The sequence below is a fragment of the Charadrius vociferus genome, unplaced genomic scaffold, assembly GCF_000708025.1.
Source record: "Charadrius vociferus isolate BGI_N301 unplaced genomic scaffold, ASM70802v2 scaffold273, whole genome shotgun sequence".
Classification (NCBI taxonomy): domain Eukaryota; kingdom Metazoa; phylum Chordata; class Aves; order Charadriiformes; family Charadriidae; genus Charadrius; species Charadrius vociferus.
Window position 1 is genome coordinate 1,073,669 of NW_009647750.1, and position 20,122 is coordinate 1,093,790.

At 41.1% G+C, this 20,122-nt stretch overlaps 1 protein-coding gene across 1 annotated transcript in view; it reads left to right on the forward strand.

Annotated features, from left to right (window-relative positions):
• The window catches only part of JADE3 (jade family PHD finger 3), a 30,976-nt gene extending 11,081 nt beyond the window's left edge, over positions 1-19,895 (forward strand). The window contains exons 3-10 of the mRNA XM_009882119.1: positions 43-200; positions 2,103-2,293; positions 4,454-4,665; positions 7,463-7,630; positions 13,038-13,154; positions 13,615-14,088; positions 17,386-17,503; positions 19,003-19,895. Of these exons, the coding sequence (XP_009880421.1) occupies positions 43-200; positions 2,103-2,293; positions 4,454-4,665; positions 7,463-7,630; positions 13,038-13,154; positions 13,615-14,088; positions 17,386-17,503; positions 19,003-19,895 (2,331 nt within the window). The remainder of the gene's footprint in view (positions 1-42; positions 201-2,102; positions 2,294-4,453; positions 4,666-7,462; positions 7,631-13,037; positions 13,155-13,614; positions 14,089-17,385; positions 17,504-19,002) is intronic.
• Positions 19,896-20,122: the final 227 nt, after the last annotated feature.

Consider the following 20,122-nt stretch of genomic DNA (forward strand, 5'->3'; position numbering starts at 1 on the left):
CACTCTTTCTCAAGCCACTCTTTTCCCTGATGTTTCTTGCAGGTGTTCCGCAAGGATCTCATTAGTGCCATGAAACTACCAGATTCTCACCATGTCAACCCTGATGAATATTATATCTTTGCGGACACGTGGAAACAAGAATGGGAGAAAGGGGTTCAAGTTCCAGCCAGTCCAGAAACTATTCCACAGCCTTCTCTCAGGTAATGGCAATCAGACACAGATCATGCACACAAAATATCAACTTAGAGAAGATGGCGTCTCAAAAATATGTTGTCTAAATGCAGTCAGCTTTTCTGTGTTAACTATACTTAAACCTCCAGCACAGCAACCTTCAGGCATGTTCTTAAACCAAACAAGTATCAATTTGGAAAATATTTCTGTGGCACTTCAGTCCAGATCTGATTCTGTCTGTACACTGTTATAGTTATCTACATTGTGAGTTTAAAAAGGGGATCTTTTTTCCTGAGTCACACAGTGCTATGGATTAAAAACTATTTTCTCATTTGAGTATGGTGAGTTTAATAAATTAAAAATAAACCCAGATCTTATACATGTTCCTTGAAAGGCTTCTCTATAAAGCATAATGGTATAGAGCAGTAAGCACATAGTAGTTACTGATACTTGATAAAGTTATCCACTTGTTCATATAATTTAATTTCGGTTATTGTTGCCAAAGCTTTAACCCTTTCTGCCGTCGCTCACTACAAAGAGCTGCTTAACATTATAGAAGTTCAGTGATCTCAGTTTCAGGAGACAGATAAATAATTTTTTGTTCTCTCACACTGTGCTTAGACGAGTAAAACATAACTCTGTAGTCCTGCAGCCCTTCCTGGTGAAAACAGAGTGTATTTCAACATAGAAATGTTATTGCCAGCGTGGTCTTCAAGACGAAGATAAATGAATTGTCCAGTGAAAGCGCTGATGCCAGCATAATTTAATTTCCACTGGGGCTATTGTCAGTACCAAGTTATTAAAAATAAATATATTGCATCTCATACCAGCAGTATTACATTAGAGGAAAAAAATTGCTATAGATTTGGCTGGACCAGAGAAAAGAAAAGCTCACAAGGGAATGAGAGGAAAAAATGAGCAAGGTGAAGGGGGAAGAAGAATGGCATAAGAACATTGTTTGTGCTAATGTTGACAACCCACATTGTCCAATAAGAATTGTGTGGGATACTGCTTGACTGCTGACTGCTCCTTCTTTACTCCTCTTGCCTTATTTCCCACAGCTTAGCTTTTCTCCTTGTCCTGTGGAGGGTTAGCTCCAGAAAGCATGTAGGGCTGCTCACGCATGGCACCGTTCCATTCAGTATCTTCCTGGCTTCCTTTCACATGCAGTGCCTCTTGCAATGAATTCAGAAAAAGATTGACTTTATCTAGCTAAGGTCAGTCTTTCCATTCCCATAGGCTAGTTTACTACTCAAATGCTGAGTTTATCTCTTAAAATAATCGAAAAACTGAAAACACCAATATTTTTCTCCCTTGCTTTCTGGATGATTTTTAGCTGTTTTTTCCCCTTTACATTTTTGCTTGGCATCAGAATGGTTCTTACGTAACAAAAATAATACATTTGTAATGTGGATGAAGTGTCATTTACAAGATAAGGGTAGACTGTTTACCCCAAATGAAGAGCAAGCATTTCTCCCCCCCCGCCCCGCTCCCACACACTGCAGTAGAATAAATTAAGCTTTTGTGAAAAAGCTGGTATTTTCAAGAAATCAGTTGGCAAGATTTCCTTCTATCATTTAAGAGGAATATAGAACAAAGATTGAAGGGGGTTTTGTGCATAATACTTTGTGGGTTTCAAAAATATTTGCATCATCTCACTAGTAGCATTTGTTAAATTGAAAATCATACACACAGGCTTACATTTTTAAAAAGGATTCTGTATACGTAGCAACACACAGCACAGTAGTACATTTTGCGTGAAGAAATGACATTTACAGCATCCTGTCTCCCTAGCCTGGCTACACTTACCGGCTAGTTTAAGATCTGTGAAACACTAAGTTTCTTCGCACTTACAGCAGATATTTCGTGTCTTTCAAGGATGAGTCTCAAAAAGCTGTAACTCACTCTCTCTTTTTTTACTTTCACTCTAGGGTTGTAGCAGAAAAGGTGAAAGAAGTACTGTATACGCGACCCAGAAAATATATCCACTGTTCCAGCCAAGAGCCCACAGAACCAGGTTACATAAACATTTTGGAACTGGCAGAATCTGTGTGTCGCTATGACTTGGATGACATGGACATCTTTTGGCTTCAAGAGCTAAATGAAGAGCTTACAGAAATGGGTAATTTCACAACACGTTCTAATTTTAAAAGCAGCAGTTAATTTCTGCTGTTAGAGTTGTAGTCTGCTGTGTGAGATCTCTTAAAGATTGCTGAGTGAGAATTGAATGGAAATGCTAAGAAAAACAGGAGGTAAAAATGCTTAAGATAATGATTTGCTCAATCTGTTAATGTTTTACCTGTTGTGCCTAAAAACTTCTTTGCATCCAAAATTGTCTGCAACTTCTGCAGACTGAGGCAGGAGAGAAAAAGCCCACACCAGGTGGAATTAATTTTAGGACTTCAAAAGTTACAAATTTTGTGTAGGACAAGCAGATGTTTCCATTTCTTAAACTTGAACATGTTATTGCTACAAATTCAGAGTTCTGAGGAGCTTGCATGCTGGGTTCTTAACGGAGTAATTAAGTTTCACACATGTTAGCCCATTTAAAATCAGCTAAGTAAACTTACTTTCCATGCAAGTTGTGCCTGTAGAGGGCTATGAAGGGCAGTGAGCTATGGAAAATGATCTTGGAATTGTCCTGTAGGGACGACCTGTAGGGATGTGATAATCAATGGTGGCGTTGGCTGTAGTAGCTGTGAAATAGTGGTGACTGAGAATCCTGAGGGGAGCGAAGGAAGGAAGTAGCCTTCTGGTCCTGGCTTTCAGGAAAGCAAGTTTCTACTTATTTGGGTAACTGATAGGTGGGATCTGTGAGGCAGATCTGAAGAGCAGAACTGCTGAAGAGAGCTAGCAGGACTTTAAAGACAGTCTCCTCTAAGCACAAGAAAGATCCGTCCAGACATTCGGGAAAACAAGTAGATGTGTCAGGAGACCGGCTTGGTGAAGGAGGGAACTCATGACTGAGCTCCAGTGCCAAAGGATGTATGTAAGAGGTAGAAGCAAGGACGCACTTCCCAGGCATACAGGGATGCTGTTAGCAAAACCAAAGCTTTTCTGCAAGGCAGATTCCACCCATGGACATTTTCAAGACCTGACTAGACATTGCTTGAGCAACGACCTTGTCTGGATTCACTATTGACTTTGCTTGGAGCCAGCGATTAGGCTGGACCCTCTGAAGATCCCTTCCCACCTGAATGATTCTGTAATACTTTTAATTCAAGGAGTGAGAAAATATCCAGACATAGGAGAGAACAGTTTAATAGCAGAAGACACTTTGTATTAGCAGTCCTTTATCTTGTCCATCTCCCTGTTTATCAGTGGTAACAAGGAATCCAAATTAGTAGCCATGTTCTTGTGCATGGTCCAATAGTTGAAATACTAGCCCCTGATACTAATGTTACATGAATATCCCAACCTTTGAAGGTCTGAGCAAACTGAACTATGGGCAGCAGCATCATTTTTGACTGAGGATTTTGAGAGCATGCAGTTTGGAAATTGCTTGTAGCTATGAACATTGTCAGGTTTCTTATGCAGTGTATGGTCTGAAATTGCAAGCTGAGGGTGTCTCATACCAAATCCTTTTTAAGTGGTTCTGTTTACGCTAAGTTTGAATAGCTGTATGCATATACAGCATGTTTAGTGTTCAAGTAAACAGACAGTATGGATTGCCACCGGTATATTTATCTACTATTTTATTTAAAAAAACCCAACAAAACAATAAAAGCACTTTTCATATCTGTTGTGCTGATCACTCACGTAATGTACTAGATGGTACTGGGTGGTGGCAACTTCTGTATCTTTATAAGATCTAAAGTGTTCTTGATAAGTTTTATTTCCTAGGGAGTTAGTCTTCAGAAGAACATTGTGTGTAATTTTGAAAGAACATTGTGTGTGATTTTTGGATGTCATTAGTGGTTTTTAAAGTGATGGAAGTGGAGGGAGGGTTGAATTGGAGCAGCTAGCAGTTACAGAAACTGCTGTCTGTCTTCTATGCTGTAGTGTTTTCTTCACGGTGCAGTCTTGTATTTTGTATACAACTTAAACTTTTACTCCAGTAGTAGTTCTACTTGTATTTGTAAGATAATGCTACAATTAGCCAGTGAGTGAAAAAGGCTTTCTATATTTTTTTTTTTGTTATTATTAGTATGCATGATGGGAGAGGAGATGCTGTGTCTACTTCTTTAGTTGCTAGAAGTTGTTCTTCTCTCTTCCTGCATCTCAGGTTCAGTCAGAGGCACCTGACTGTCCTCTAATTCTGCTTTCCTATTCTTTGTTGCAGGATGCGGGCCCCTGGATGAAAACACAATGGAAAAGACAATTGAAGTGCTGGAACGGCACTGTCATGAGAACATGAATCACGCTATTGAGACTGAAGAAGGATTGGGTATTGAATATGATGAAGATGTCATCTGTGATGTGTGCCGGTCCCCTGACAGTGAAGATGGGAACGACATGGTGTTTTGTGACAAGTGTAATATCTGTGTCCATCAGGTTAGTGCCTGCAGAAATGTTGACACTGTCCTGTGGTCTTACTTTACCTTGGCAAGTGTGCAATTTAAACTAGTATTAGATGTTAATTGGAGGGCTTTGTGCTTTTCTAGGTATGAAAGGTGGTACAATACTAAGTTCAATTTTTGTACCCTGACAGTTACAGTAGATTAAGTGGCCTAGCATGGTAAATACGTGGACATCTACAGTCTAATAGGAACACGAACTGTGTTCTTGGGACTTGCAAGTACTTCCTCTGTGGCCGTAAACAATTTTCCCCTATTATTAAACCTGCTTTTGAAGATAAACAGGGCAGGAAAAGCTGGCTTGCCCTATATGTGAAAAATCTAAAGGTCATTTGTTTCAGAGCTGGGGTTTTTCCTCCTTGACTGACTAGTTAATTGGCCAGACACAGGCTGTCCAAATTTAGCCATCTGAAACCACATGTAGGCACTTTAACAGACTGATCTTTTTTAGAAGGCGTAAGCACCTGCAATAACCATGCTCTCAGTCTGAAGGTTGCTCACGTTTATAGCATTTCAGATGTAGCCAAGACTTTACACTGACTGAGATGAACATAGGCAGAGGTATCCTTATAATCAGAAAAGGGATATGAATCCTGTGGTGTCTGTGTGTCCTGTTCTGGAAGGGGGTTTTGCTATAAATTGGAAAGACACTAAGAAGGGTTTTTTTGAAAAATGTTTTTTTGTACTGACTGCAAGTAATACTTGGAAAACATATCTGGCTGAAAAAGGACCTGTCATCTCCCTGCTCACAGTGGGCTGGCTTCCAGCCCAGCCGCTTTCGTGGTCTGATTCACCGCGTGAAGCAGCCACGTGAGCCTGAGTGCCAGTAACATGGCCAGTGACAGGAATATGGCTGGCAGCTGGGCTGCCTGCTTCAGCCCCTGCTTGTGCCTGTTCAAAAGTAATGATGAATTTGCAGTCGAGGGCTCATGGTTGCATGCTGACAGCTGAGCTTGAGCTGATGACCTGCTTCCTCCTGACCCTTCCCCGTGCTGGGCCTGCCTGAAACAAACTGGGGAGCATCTGTGGGCTAGAGCTAATCCTAACAACAAAAAAATCATTCTGTTTTTAATCTGGATCAGTCCTGGTTCACCAAGTAGCCTCAAGTCTGTTTGTCATCACACAGTTTGGAGGTGAGGGGAGGAGGAGTGGGAGAGATTTCTTCCTTCACGGTGGCCTCTCATGCCAGCTCAAACACATCATGGAGTTACTGGTTTAGTAGTCTAGGCCTCCTCCTCTCATTAGTAGGATTAAATTCGAAAGCAGTTTCAGTCCATTTCCAACCACCTAAATATGATCTTAGGTGTAATGCCTCTTCTGCATTAGTAATAGAAAGAATGGTGGGAATGTGCCACATAAGAGGGGGGGGAAAAAAAGTCACTTGTAAAATTTAGATTACAGCTCCCCCTGTTGGGTATTTACAACAGTTGTCACATCAAAATAGCATTTAGGATAGTCAGTCTTGGTGTTTCCATAATGCAGGATTTAATTCAGGGAAGTCCACGTCTCTGCAGGCCTGACATAAATGTGTAATGTTTTATGATATTGCCTCATATTAAATACTGAGATCTTATCGTCGGAAGGCTGAGAAGGCAAGCGTGGGCATATTATACTAAATTTGAATCTGAAAGACTGGTTACAGCTAATAATCCTGTTCTTGTTGAGGCTTTCAATGTTACTGTTCCCAGAGATGGTGTTGGGAATGGTGGGATTTCCTCTGAAAGCTACCCTTTTGATAAAGCTTTTATTTGGAGCAGTTGAGTGGAATTAGACCTTGTTGGCAGCCAATGATCTCAGATACACTCAGCTTTACTATGCGTGTAGGTATGTACAGCAGGATATATCTAGACAGAATCATAGAATGGTTAGAGTTGGAAGGGACCTTAAAGATCATCTAGTCCCAACATCCCTGCCATGGGCAGGGACACCTCCCACTAGACCAGGTTCTCAAGGCCCAATCCAACCTGACCCTGAACACTTCCAGGGATGGGGCATCCAGAGCTTCCCTGGGCAGCCTATTCCAGTGTCTCACCATATGTAGTTAGCCATTAAGAACTGCTAGGAATTTGAATCAGAAAGCGGACTAATTTTTTTCTTTTCATTTTCCTTCTTTTAATTCTCAAACCTAGCAAAGCTTAAGAAATTTCTCATTTTCTGAGGGGTAAGTGCAATACTCAGGAAATAGGCATAAAATCCAGCACCTCATAATTTCAGTATATGCTGGAATTTTTGTTGCAATATTATATTATAAGTATTTAAAGTAACAAACAATTCACAGAACTGTAACCACAAAGGTAATTTAATGTTGCAGGAAATGGTCTTCAGTCAAACAGCTCATATCCCTTCACATCTAAATAGAATTATGTTAGAGTGTAAAGTTATTAGTGGTAGGAAATGCTGATTTTAAAAAGGATTAGACGCAGAAGCTAATTTAAAGAAATGTCTATGTTTTTTGCTTCAGAAATTTAGAAGTCACTAAAAGACGATGGTTCTTAAAACCAGTGGTGTTGTGCAGTAACAATGGGTATGTTTTATGCAATAAACGGATAATACCAGCACACATTTTAAAAAGAAACTGGCATAAAAAAGACTTTGCTTTAGACAGAGTCTGTTTATCTCTTTGATCACTTGGCTCGTTTTAAGGTAAAGAAATTAGAGAAGGATTAAATAAAGGCCAAACTGTGCCTTTAGTATTTGAAAGCTTTGGTTCATATGAATATTAATGATTGTGTGTGAAGTCAGCGCAATGATCTTGATACCTATTTTCCTCCAAGGCATGCTATGGAATCTTAAAAGTACCTGAAGGGAGCTGGCTGTGTCGCACCTGTGTCCTGGGAATACATCCTCAGTGCCTCCTGTGTCCCAAAAGAGGAGGTGCCATGAAAGCTACCAGGACAGGGACCAAGTGGGCACATGTGAGCTGTGCTCTCTGGATTCCAGAGGTAAAACTTAATTTCTGCCTCTTTCTTTTGTATTGTAGACTACTGTCTGTCCTACTCCTCGTTCCCTCCTCTGCCTTTTTATGTTCTCATGATTTAAGGTATCTGTCTGGCTTAATACTGGACTTTATTCTGATGAGTCTGCACAGTCTATGAGGACTGGGAGAGAGTCCAGCTTATGTTCCATTAATTAATCACTTTGTCCCCTCCATTTACTCAGCAGTCACTTCTTGGTGTTGTTATGGTATCTGAGTGACCTGCTAAAAAGGGTTACTGATGTAAGCTAGTGTTCACTGTGCAACTGCAGCTTCATTGTCTCTTTATTTTCTGATGAATTTGTGTGCTCAGATGTATAATTTGCATGCACATATCCACTTTTTTTTTTAATAAAAGAACCCCCCCGTTCCATTATTTGTCCAGGATGGACTCTAAGATTTGTAGTTCAGGCTTTTTTTGAACTAAATTTTTTCTGAATAGTGGGGAGATAAAGCTTTTTATCTTTTATGTTATATTTTATAAGTAAAGGCTCTTTTTGATATATCTGTGCATACTTATATGGAAAGTTTAATAATGAAGCTTCGTGCTTCTTCCTCTGTTTTGAATCAAGTTTAGCATCACATAGTAATTCTGTAAATTGGAATGTTTGGTTGTGTACAGGTGGGGTTTGTGTTTAATTTTGTACTTGGAATATTTTTGTTTTCTTTCTGGTAAGATCCACAGATCCATTATGGTGGGTGGTTTAATGCGAGGTGGTAGCCAGATCTGTCAGCACCATGACATCATGGGGATGGATGCCTTATTTTCTGAACCTTCTGCTCCCAAGCACAGACAGGCCTCATGTTTGCAAAACTTTGAGTAAAATGTTAAGATTCTGGGTATTTTTTTTAACATAGCAGCCAGATGCAATGTGTAATTCTTAGATATATGCCTGAGAGAGAGCTGCCTTTCAAGGAGGTTATCTTTGCAGTTGCACTTTCCTTTCAGGCCTGCTTGTAGTTCCTGGCATCTCTTCCACCTTTAAGGAGAGAGGAGTTGAGAAAAACCCAAAAGATTTATTTTAAAGTTTAAAAAAGATATATCTCTTGGCTTTTCCTCCTGTACTTACGAAGTGTCTTGGCTGGAAGCTCTCCTGGCTCTGAGCAGACTGGTTTTCCTAAGAGATCCTTTCTGCGTGTGTTTGCCTTGATGCTCTCGCCAGCAAAAGAGGAACCAGCAGGTTTGGGAAGCAGGTGATGGCAGGGCAGGGAGTATTGTCTTCCTGCCTACCCCATCTCCTTCCAGGTGAGGGAGAGAAACTGCCAGGGGAGCACCCAGGTGGGAGAGCTCAAATCCGGCTACTCCCACAGCCCCTTTGGTGCCTCCAGGCTTCGGGCACCTCCTCTCCCCCACAGCAATGCCAAATGTGTTGGGCATAGCAAGCAGGTGACACCTGCCAGCAGGGGTGGGTAATGCCTCTGGGATCCCTTCTCTTTCTCGGTGGAAAACAATTCAGTCACCGGAGAAGCCAGAGAAACCTGTGGGAATCTCTGCTAAAATGGCAGGTCAGTGCCTGTCTGGAGAGTCACTGTGGTACGTGCTGCAGGGGACAAGAAAGACCCAGAGTTTGAAGACCTAGTGATGGATACCTTAGGGGAGAATGCATATTCTCATATACCTATTTTTCTTCTCCCCAAGACAGTAGCACACTGGAACTCCTCAAAAAGAAACCGATGAATTATAAAGTCGCTGCCATTTCCTCTTGTGGCCCTAATAAAATGGAACAAGGCAGAATGCAGAGAGGAACGGGCCATAAACATGTCTGTGCATTGCGGTAAAAGGTTCAAAGAGGGCCTTCATGAGTCACCAAGTATAGGCTAGCATCGTACAGGCAATTGCACTAGGTATTTTCCTTCATTAACTCATTCGGCACTGTCTTAAAATGTTTTTTCTTCCCTCCCTTCCTTGTGAGCTAATGCTGTTGAAAGGCTTTCTTGACCCTCACTTGATTGATTGGGATGTTTGAAGGTTTTTACTTTACAAAGTTTACGCATTGTTGGTTTATATTTTAGAATCTGCCCTTATTGTCTTTTAGGGTAAATGTGTAGTCTAATTCATATTTTCTTAAAAGGCGTTCTTTTTACAAAAGAAAAAAAAGGAAACACTGAGACCAGAAAACTTACACCAAGTGTTTTGAAATTCAAGGTCCTTCTCTGCCTCAGATAACCCATTGCAGTTACGTCCTTCCTCAATCAGTGTGGCATTAGCTGAAGCAGAAAGTTATTTTGCCTTGCTACAACTGGAAGGGTATCAAATTGACTACCCTTAGCTGCTGTTGTGAGTGGCCATCCTCCAGCTTCTGGGCTGCCCTTCCCAGTCACTGATGCTGATCACTGGGCACCCGTGCAGTTACTGGTGGCAGGTTAGCAGAGGACAGCAGGGTGATGATCGAGATGGCAGCTCATGTGCATAACAGTCTCAGAGAAGAGGCTTCAATAGCCATTATCTTCACTCTTTCACATTCTTAAAACTTAAGAGTACAGCAGTCAAAATGTAACCTAATACCAGGTGAAGAAATAGCAGAGAAAACAGCTATTTCATGTTACAGCAGATGGATCATTTCTGCCTTGGGATGGGCGGTTTTGAGTAATGGAAAGGTTGGCATCTCTGTTCTTTGGATCCCTCGTGAGCAGCGAAGTTCAAACAGACTTTGCCTTGACTCTTCTCTTTGAAACACGCAGGCGGCATGAGGCCAGTATAAATAAATTGCATCTGACTCTGTAAATGCCTCTTTGTGCTTTTACAAAGTGGAGTAATATAAACAGGCAGCATTACAAGCTGAATGGACAGTATTTCCAACATAGCTGTTTCCTGACCTTATGAGTCCCCTCTGGGGAAGGAGCAGGGAGAGCATTAAAAGGGGCAGAGAAGGACAGGGAGAAGATCTGTGTCAATTCCCAGCTCCTGCTGGGAAGCATGGTGGAAAGCTGGTATTACTTAGTCTCCAGAAAAAAAATCACTGAAGATTCTGGTTTCTTTTTGAAAGGAATATAGACAACCTGACAAGTTGATATAATCCCTTAATTCCCAAAGGAAGTCTTACTTCTTAGTGTAGTGGTAACTGGGATAAGAATTGCAGTCAGTCTTTGTACAATATTATTTCAGAAATACCTATTCAGCTTGTAACCAGCTCTGTTTTGAGCAAGGTCAAGTTAGGTTGATGAAAGGCTCTTTCATTTTGGAAGCAAAAAAGCTACATTTGATGTTTAAGAGTGTTGGGCATGATTTTGTAGAACCATTCAAGTGTTTTCAGGAACAGCTTTGCCACTTTCCCACCAATTTATAGGAAGGCCACAACAGATTAAATTGTTTCTCTACCTGATGATGGCATCACACACTGCCTGCCTGTTCCCCTTGTCTGGTAAAACCTGGACCCTCTCTGAAGTATCTCACTGTCTTCCTAATGAAGACTTCTGGAAATGCCATGCAGCAGGTTGACCTCAGTATATTCCAGATGTGGCTTGCAGTTGAGGGACCAGAGGATAAAGCACTAGTACCAACATAAATCTTATTAGACTCAATTTATGTCATTAACTCATGAACTGCTGATCAACTTTTTTAAATGTGGAAATGATGAACGAAGTAATCTCTTGCAAAGCTGTCTCTTCCACCTCCTTAAATGATGCTTAGACCAATGCAATGATAAGGACAGAGTAGCAAAATACTCGGTTTGAGCATAGCAACTATGACTCTTGGACTTGATCAACTTAGCACTGCTATCTTTGGATAAGTCTGCCTCACAGAGGAGGTCAGCTGAAGCAAAGCCTTTCCTCCTCAGGGATTAAGCAGGTTTTAAAGTGAGTATGTGCATCAAGTGATTATTGATGTACCCCAAAAGGGAAGCTAGGAAATTCAGCTTAGGCTGCTGGCTCTTGTAAAGTCAACGGTTTAATTATCACGTGTTAAACTAATTCATATAACCTGGCTTTCCCTAGGAGAGTTTTATTATGGAGTTAATCTATGAAAACTACTGTAGCATAATGCTTCTAAAGTTTTCTAGGAAAAAAAAATGCTGTTCAAATCTCAGCTTTAACTGATTTCTTAAGGAATTAGCTTTATTCTGGCCTGAGTGCCAGAGAGCCTAGGAACCTCCTTTCTTTGAATTCTTAGATCTTTGAGAAGAGGCCCCTATCCTACCTCTGGAAATACAGTTCTGCTCTGCTCTGGTGAATTGCTCATAGAAAGTGTGGAGATCTTTCTAGCTAGAGTCAGCATTATATTTCTGCTTCAGGCAGCTAGCCCTTCAAAGCACACAACTGCTAAATTCAGAAAGTGCTGTGTAAGCTTCAAAATCCAAGATTTTGGAGACTGGCATTCTTGGGACAGAACAGTTATCTCACAGAAATCTTCTGCCAAGTGCCATCCTCATACTGGCCCAGTTCTGCATGTTGGTCATTCAGAGCTGGCCAACTTTTTGTTTCTGCCCTTGGATAAATCCTGTCTGTCAGGAGTGGCTCAGGGATGCCTACAGAGATAATTCATGTCTGTCTTGGTATCCAGATAATGGAGGACAGTCCTTGTTTCCCAGTATGGACAACCGACAGCTAAGAAATTTCTATTGGATATGTGGACGTTAGTATAACAAAGAATAGGAAAAGGTATCCTGTGTTTATCTGAATTTTTTTCTTTCTTTTAGTATTAATATCCATAATCTGGTCTACCAGAGACAAATGGATCATCCAGACTAAGTATGTGAAAACCGGCACAAGAGAATATACTGTGCTTTGCAGTAAGAGAAGTTTGTTGTATTCTTTCTCAAATCATACTTGATACAATCTGTAGTTAGGAAAGCGTATTAGAATCACCTCTTGCATTGGGAGCGCTCAGTGGAGAGGCAAAGCTGGGAAGCAAGGCTTTCCCTGGCTGCTGACTGATAGATCTGGTTCTGCCCAAATTGTGAGCTAGCAGAAGTAGCAATTGTAGCCAATCTGTGGATCTTAAAGAAGGAACTTTTGAGGTAAGTGTGAGTAAGTGTTCCAAGTGTTCTTATTTTGTTCTGAGTAGCTTGTATTTTGTTAGTTTTTAAGTTTGACCTGTTAAAGCAGCACAGAAAAAAAACCCCGAAACAATTGAAAGGAAATAAACTTAAGCATCACTTACTGCAGTCTCGCAACTGGTTCATAACAAGGTATGCTGTAGATGCCTCAAATGTTTTAAAGAATCGCAGCTTTTAGCCACCAGGTTAAACTAGTAGTATTCCACAATATTGTTTTCATGTGGGATCTTTTGGGGATTGCTTGCTGAGAAGTATGAACACATGGAGATCTCTCAGCGAGATAAATGCATGGTCATGTTTCTTCTGGTGTTAATGGAGAGCTTGTTTTTATTGCCTTGATAACTGCTCTCCATGATTTTTTTGTTTGTTTGTTTACAGGTTAGTATTGCTTGCCCAGAAAGGATGGAGCCAATCACAAAGGTGTCTCACATTCCACCAAGTCGATGGGCTCTAGTGTGTAGTTTATGCAAGCTGAAAACTGGTGCTTGCATTCAGGTATGTACTTGTCCTGTGGTAACTCTTGAGTCTATGTGAGAAGGGCAATTTTCAGTTTTTCATTTTGTTCTGCCTGTGTTCAGAGGTGGTTTACGATGCAGATGACCGTTGGATAGATGCTGACTTCTTCACAGCTGTTTGCTATCAAATCAGTTCACTAGCACAGAGATTTAAGAGTTTGTCTGAGTTGCCTTCTGAATAAGGCTGGGCTGTGTAAGAGCTGCTACTGTGTGGGTCAGAGATGGATAGAAGGGTCCTTCTGTTGAACAGCTGTTCACAAATGAGAAAATACTAAATCAGGTGATACAAACTTCAAAGAGATCGACAGATATTTTTAAGAGTGCTTGGGAAATATGTTTTTATAGGGATGAACTTTCATGTAATGAAGATAATTTTGTCCTTTTTTTCTGGTTTATTGCTACTGTTAGTGATTGAGGTGGTTTTTTTGTTTTGCCTGTAGTGCTCTGTGAAAAGCTGTATCACTGCCTTTCATGTCACCTGTGCCTTTGAGCATAGCTTAGAGATGAAGACTATCCTGGATGATGGGGATGAGGTCAAGTTCAAATCGTATTGTCTAAAGCACAGCAAGAACAAACAGAATTCGCTGCCTGATGTTGATGAGCACCCCAAGAGCGTGTCAGACCAGAAGCAAACCGAGAGCGAGAAAACCAGTTTGCGAGCCCAGAAACTCCGAGAGCTGGAAGAAGAGTTTTACTCACTAGTTAAAGTGGAGGATGTTGCAGCAGAACTGGGCCTTCCTAAACTTGCTGTAGACTTCATCTACAATTACTGGAAATTAAAGCGAAAAAGTAACTTTAACAAACCATTGTTTCCTCCCAAGGAGGATGAAGAAAATGGCTTGGTGCAGCCAAAAGAAGATAGCATTCATACTCGCATGAGGATGTTCATGCATTTGAGGCAGGACCTAGAGAGGGTAAGAGTTTAACTGGTAAAAGTTTTGACAAACTGTTTGCAGGTGACCAAGGTCTTTGTGAACAAAAGTGGGAATAGGGGAAGCACAGGGATGTGAATTTTAAAAGAATAATTTTAAAAAAAAAAAAAAAAGTAAGGCTTTCAACTCCGGTCTTTTGGTATGCTGCATTGCCTGCTGCAGAGACTTTCAGAAACTGTCCCTTCTTAGTCCCGTGAGAGATCCAATGTGAAAGGAGTGCTTCCTGACTTGCTCAGAGGTTATTCCTTTATGTATTTTAAGATGCATGTTTCTCATGCACAATGGACATACTTGCTAATGGACTCTTTGATTTCAACTTCAATTGAGTAAATGTTTAAAAAAAATTGAGTAGCTTTATTTGACCCCACTGTAGTAGTTGCTAGTAATACAGATTCAGTAACAAAAAATGTTACTTTTATTAAATGAAAGTAAGTGCAAACAGCAAAGGAATGGCGCAAGCTTAACAAATTATTATCTTTCACCTTTTGTCTTGGGTTGGGAGGGACTCTTGATTTATCCTTAAAAAGGAGTTTTGTAGTGGTTATAATAGAATGGTAAATATTAGCCAATTCTAGGTTTGGAAAAATATTTGCATAGGTGGAGTAGTAAGTATTCTTTGGTGAGTGTGCATTAAGCTTTTGCAGAATCCTAAAAATATATTAGAGCAGAGCTTCTCACCCTCATTGTTTGAAGGCAAGTAGGTGAAATCCTAGCTGGCTAACTTCCGCAGTGACTTTTTGGCTCAGAAGAATAATGTTGGCCTGTACTCATACTACTTCCTATGACATCTGATTCAGGAGTTGTACTCACATCTCTTCCTTGCCAGCATGCTGGTGTCAGCTAGTCCCAGGTAGCGGGCAGGCCACATCACTCCTCACAGTCTTGACCTAGATGCTTTCACTGCATGTGGCTGCCTTAGGTGCTACGGTTGGTTAGCAGTCTGAAAATAACCCACTGACTCTACCACTGCTTGTGGCTTTACTGAGAAGGAGGAAAAGGAAATTATCTTTTTATCAGTAGCTAGCTGGGCTCTTATCAGATTGCCAGCTAGCTGGTAGTTTGAAAAGATGGAGTCTTTCAGCAAAATTCAGAGCAGGAATTTATTAGGAAGGCATACAGAGTGCTCCTCTCGCAGCTGGTGGGGAGGAAGCCAAGCTTGTTACCACTCAGAGGCTGCCCATTAAGTTTTCCTGTTAGCAAGTGATCACCTGCGATTTTCAAGTGCTTAGAGATAGGTAGGGAACGTACAAAAGGTAACAAAATAAAGTAGATGTGCTAAATGTGATACAGAGACATCCGAGAGGAGAGGGGAAGGAAAAGCAGAAGAGAGAAAATAGTGTTCTAAGAAAAGGGAAAACAATACCGGGGAGAGAAGAATGCAAAAATACAAGGAGATGAATGTTGGAGCCAAGATTTGCGCTCATCAGTGTTGTCTTGAATTTAGCCCTTCTCCTTTTCCAGGAGCACTTTGGATATGATTCCTTATGAAAAAAAAATACTTGAAAAATCCATTCTTTCAAGATACTATTTGGAGCTTTTTCTTTTTGTTTGACGAGTGGTTGATTTGCATCAAATTTTGTTGAAATTTATATACTTATTCTGAGTGGAGGTAGTTCATAGTTTGAAACGTCTGTCTCAAAGTTTCTGAACTTCTTTGTGCCACAGGGTTTTCTACTCGGTTATATCTTGGGATGAATATAAATTTGGGGATCTTGGAATTTCCTTTCTGGGCAGAGAAGTTCCAGTTCTGAACAGATGGAGTTGAGTGCTGAGGGAAGTATGTTTGGCAAACACCTTTCAACCAGTCACTATGCTGTTTCATGAACTTCCAGTACCTCTTCCTGTTCTCATTACATTAGGTGGAAATATTGCTATTAACTCAGACAAATAGTGAAAGTAGAATTATGTGGAACTGAATCATAGAACCATAGAATCACAGAATGCTTTGGTTTGGAAGGGACCTCAAAGATCACCTAGTTCCAACCCCCTTGCCATGGGCAGGGGCACCTTCCACTAGACCAGGTTACTCAAAGCCCCATCCAGCCTGACATTCAGTACTTCCAGGGATGGGGCATCCTCAACTTCTCTAGGCAGCCTGTTCCAGTGTCTCAGCACCCTCATTGTAAAAAATGTCTCCCTTATGACCAATCTTAATCTACCTTCTTTCAATTTAAAACTGTTGTCCCTTGTCCTGTCACTACATACCCTCGTCTCTCCATCTTTCTTACAAGCCTCCTTCATATACTGAAAGGCTGCAATAAGGTCTCCTCGGAGTCTTCTCCAGGCTGAACAACCCCAACTCTCTCAGCCTCTCCTCATTGGAGCGCTGTTCCATCCCTCTGATCATCTTTGTGGCCCTCCTCTGGACCCACTTCAACAGGTCCGTGTCTTTCTTGTGCTGAGTGCTCCAGAGCTGGATGCAGTACTCCAGGTGGGGTCTCACCTGAGTGGAGTAGAGGGGCAGAATCGCCTCCATCGATCTGCTGTCCTCACTGTTTTTGATGCAGGCTTTCTGGGCTGCAAGCACACATTGTCGGCTCCTGTCCAGCTTTTCATCCACCAGTACCCCCAAGTTCTTCTCGGCAGGGCTGCTCTCAATCCCTTCATCCCCCAGCCTGTATTGATGCAGGGGGTTGCCCTGATCCAGGTTCAGGACCCTGCGTTTGGCCTTGTCAAACTCCATGAGTCAACGCAATTTAGTCTGAAAAGAAACTGTTAAGTGGGTCAGCCAATATGCGTACATTGCACAAGAAGCCAGAGTGTTCTTTTAGAGGTGATCTACATGTTCATTTTGGTCCAAACAGGCCAGGTCTCTTGGGTAGCTTTGTATAAAATACTACTTTAAATGTTGGAATAATTTTAGGGGAAACAATCATAGTTTAGCTGTTTAAAAATCAATCTATAAAACACTTCACAGGGAAATTCTGGGAGAATCCAGTATTGCCTACAGTAACATCGCCAGCATCGTACGTAACGGAAGCAGGCTTACTGACAAGCAAGTCTTAGCAATTACTTGCTTTTCATTTGACTGGAATTTTGTGTTTGCTCACTGTTCTTACAGATGAAAATACATATTCAAGGTATTCATTGAATTGACAATTAAAAAAAAATCCAAGGTATTTTTTTATTTCACAGTTACGTGTGTTCAGTAATATTCACAAGAACTTTGCCAAGGGAACTTGCACATAATGTTTTAATTCTGTTGTTGATGCACTTTTTTTAACTATGTCAAGATTTGGATTCTTATTGCCTATTAAGTCTCCTGTTATTCCTCCATAGGTAAGAAATCTCTGCTACATGGTAAGCAGGAGAGAGAAACTGAAGCTGTCTCACAGTAAAGTACATGAACAGGTCTTCAATTTGCAAGTCCAGCTCATTAATCAGGAAATCGCTGCAGGTAATCATATAAATGTAAAATGTTTACAAATTCTACCTGTATTTAAGCTAAAAAATGTGTTCTTTTTATGTTCCTGCTTAGTGCTTTTAACACTGTAAATCTGCCTTTAAATTTTTTTCTTCGAGTACACAGTCAACAAAAGTAGCGACACACACAAAACTCTTTAATCTCTTGAAATATTTACTTGGATATCTCTTTATTTTATGGCCATTTCTGATATGTGCCTATTACTTATCAATCACTGTAGCATCCAGATAGGAGAAACGAGTTGGTGCTGATCTTTAGATTTTTGGTTCCTTGGCTACTTTTTTACGGTACTGTTTCCCCACAGCAAGCTCTGTGCTGCTGCTTGGTTCTCCAGCTGAGGTTTTTTGCTTGCTCTCAGTAGTGGTTCCTTCAGGCAAAAGAAAAGAGTGACTGATAGGAATCGCTGTTGTTCTCATGTTGCCTTGCATGCTTGATGAACAGCGCAAAGAGGCATTTCTTAGCATGCCATCTGCAGTTACCCTCCTTCTTTCAAAACGAGTTTTAAATACTCTGGTTTGTAATAGTGAATAGTAACTGCTTAGGAACGCTTATGTACCAAAACCCACTCTGCTCTTCGTTTTTGTAATGACCGTCTTGAAGTAAGGAACACCATATTTGCAAAGAGGAAGAGTATATGTTTATGTTACAGTGCAGTTACTTTTTTTTTAATAAATTAAGACCTCTGTTCTTTCAAGATACATATTATGTTTTTCATGACCAATTTAGAGTGAAGTCTTTTTGCTTTTTTTTTCCTCTACTCTTGACACATGTATAGGTTTCATTAGTACTGACAAGGTGGGGTTTTTTAAACTGTTTTAGATCAGAGTAGTACTTTGTGGAAGCAGCAGCACTCTAAAGCACTTTGGTTTTGTGTAAATGCGTTTTGTTAGAAATGTCTATTAAATTTATCTGATGTCTTTACACTTACAAGTGCTTTTTTAATGCTTATTAGAATAGCTTGATAGCTACTTTGCAATGGTGCTGTATGCGTATAATATCATAAAGACTAATATATTGGGGTGAAAAGACATCTAAAGCGTAGAGAATTTTATAATACAAAGCGGAGAGTTGAACTAGGTCCAAATTGATACTCAGTTTGAAGCATTGTTTTTTCTTCATCCAGAACTGAATATGGACCTTTTTTATAGCTTTCTTGGAACTACTTCAGTCATATCTCAAAACTGGTTCAATTCATTGGCTTAAAGCCCTGTAAAAAGGGCACGTTATTGTTTTTAATGGAAATGCTAAAATGCTTACCTAAATTCTGAAACAGTGGATAATTTGGAACAGTTTTTGTTATCCCAGATTCTCTTTAATGTCCTAAAATAATTTCACACTAATTGTTTGCAAATGCATCTTACTGTTGAATGACCTTCTAATGGGCTATAAAACTTGTTACAGATAACGGAATGATTACCTTCTTTTAAAAAAGCTTTTTTATTCTTCTGCTCTCTCATCTCTTTCTCCTGTAGGCCATACCCTGACAAGTGCACTAGAGAACACACTGTTCTACCCACCTCCCAGGATCACCCTGAAGTTAAAAATGCCCAAATCAGCACTAGGAGATTGTAAAAATAACTCGCTGAAGCCTGGCAACAGACCGCTTTCTCCTGACAACAACAGCACTGTTTACAGCAAACGGAGCATGCCGATGTCAAAGGAATCGTTTGAAATTAAAGCAAAATCTTACTCCAGGTATCAGCACGACAGCAGAAGTAACGGGTTGCTGGCAGGGATTGGCAAGCCTCGGAGCGAGGCGAAGGATTCTGGCCCCATGCAGATGCCGGAGTTTCACCGGGGCCAGCCGTCCGGGAAGCCCTTAGCGCTCCAGGCTGCTTTGCACGGACAGTCTTCCATTGGGAATGGGCGGGTGCAGCAGGAGAACTCGAGGCTGGCGGCCAAGTCCAACGGTCTGATGGGCAGGGCTGGAGACGTGAGCCAGAGAGACAGCTCCAGCCAGACGCCCTACGACCAAGAGTCCGTGCTCACGGCTCACTTGGCCAGCCAGAGCGGTTTCAGAAAATCCACCATAGAACATTTTAGCCGGTCCTTTAAAGAGGCTACCAACAGTCTCGTGAGGACAACAGAAGATCTCCGGTGTTGTGAAAAGCCAACAAGAAGACTTGCAACAAAAGATCGCTTGTGGAGCAAGCAGACACTTGAAGGTGCTCCGTACCAAGACAACGACGGGTACTGTCCTGACTTAGAGCTGAGTGACTCTGAAGCAGAAAGTGATGAAAACAAAGAGCAAGTCAGGTTAAGACGAAGTAGCTCAGAGAGAGAAAGCCCAAGTAAGGACTTTGGAAGAGATTGTCACAATAGAAACAAAAAGAATATGGTTTCTCACAGTTCGGTACAAAGGTGATTAGAAGCCCCCTACGGGGTAACTCAGCCTTTATGTATTCCAGTGTACCCAGTGCAAAGCTCAGCGTCAAAAGGTTGCAGAAAAATAGCCCATGACCTACCTTAGGAAGAGTTGCAGTAGGGGATGGGGGGAGGGGAGAGAAATCAGAGTAGTTCTGTTCAACTGTGAATTGGCTTGCAGTCTTCGCAAGGTCAACTGAGTTATTGCAAAGTCATGTGGAAATCGAT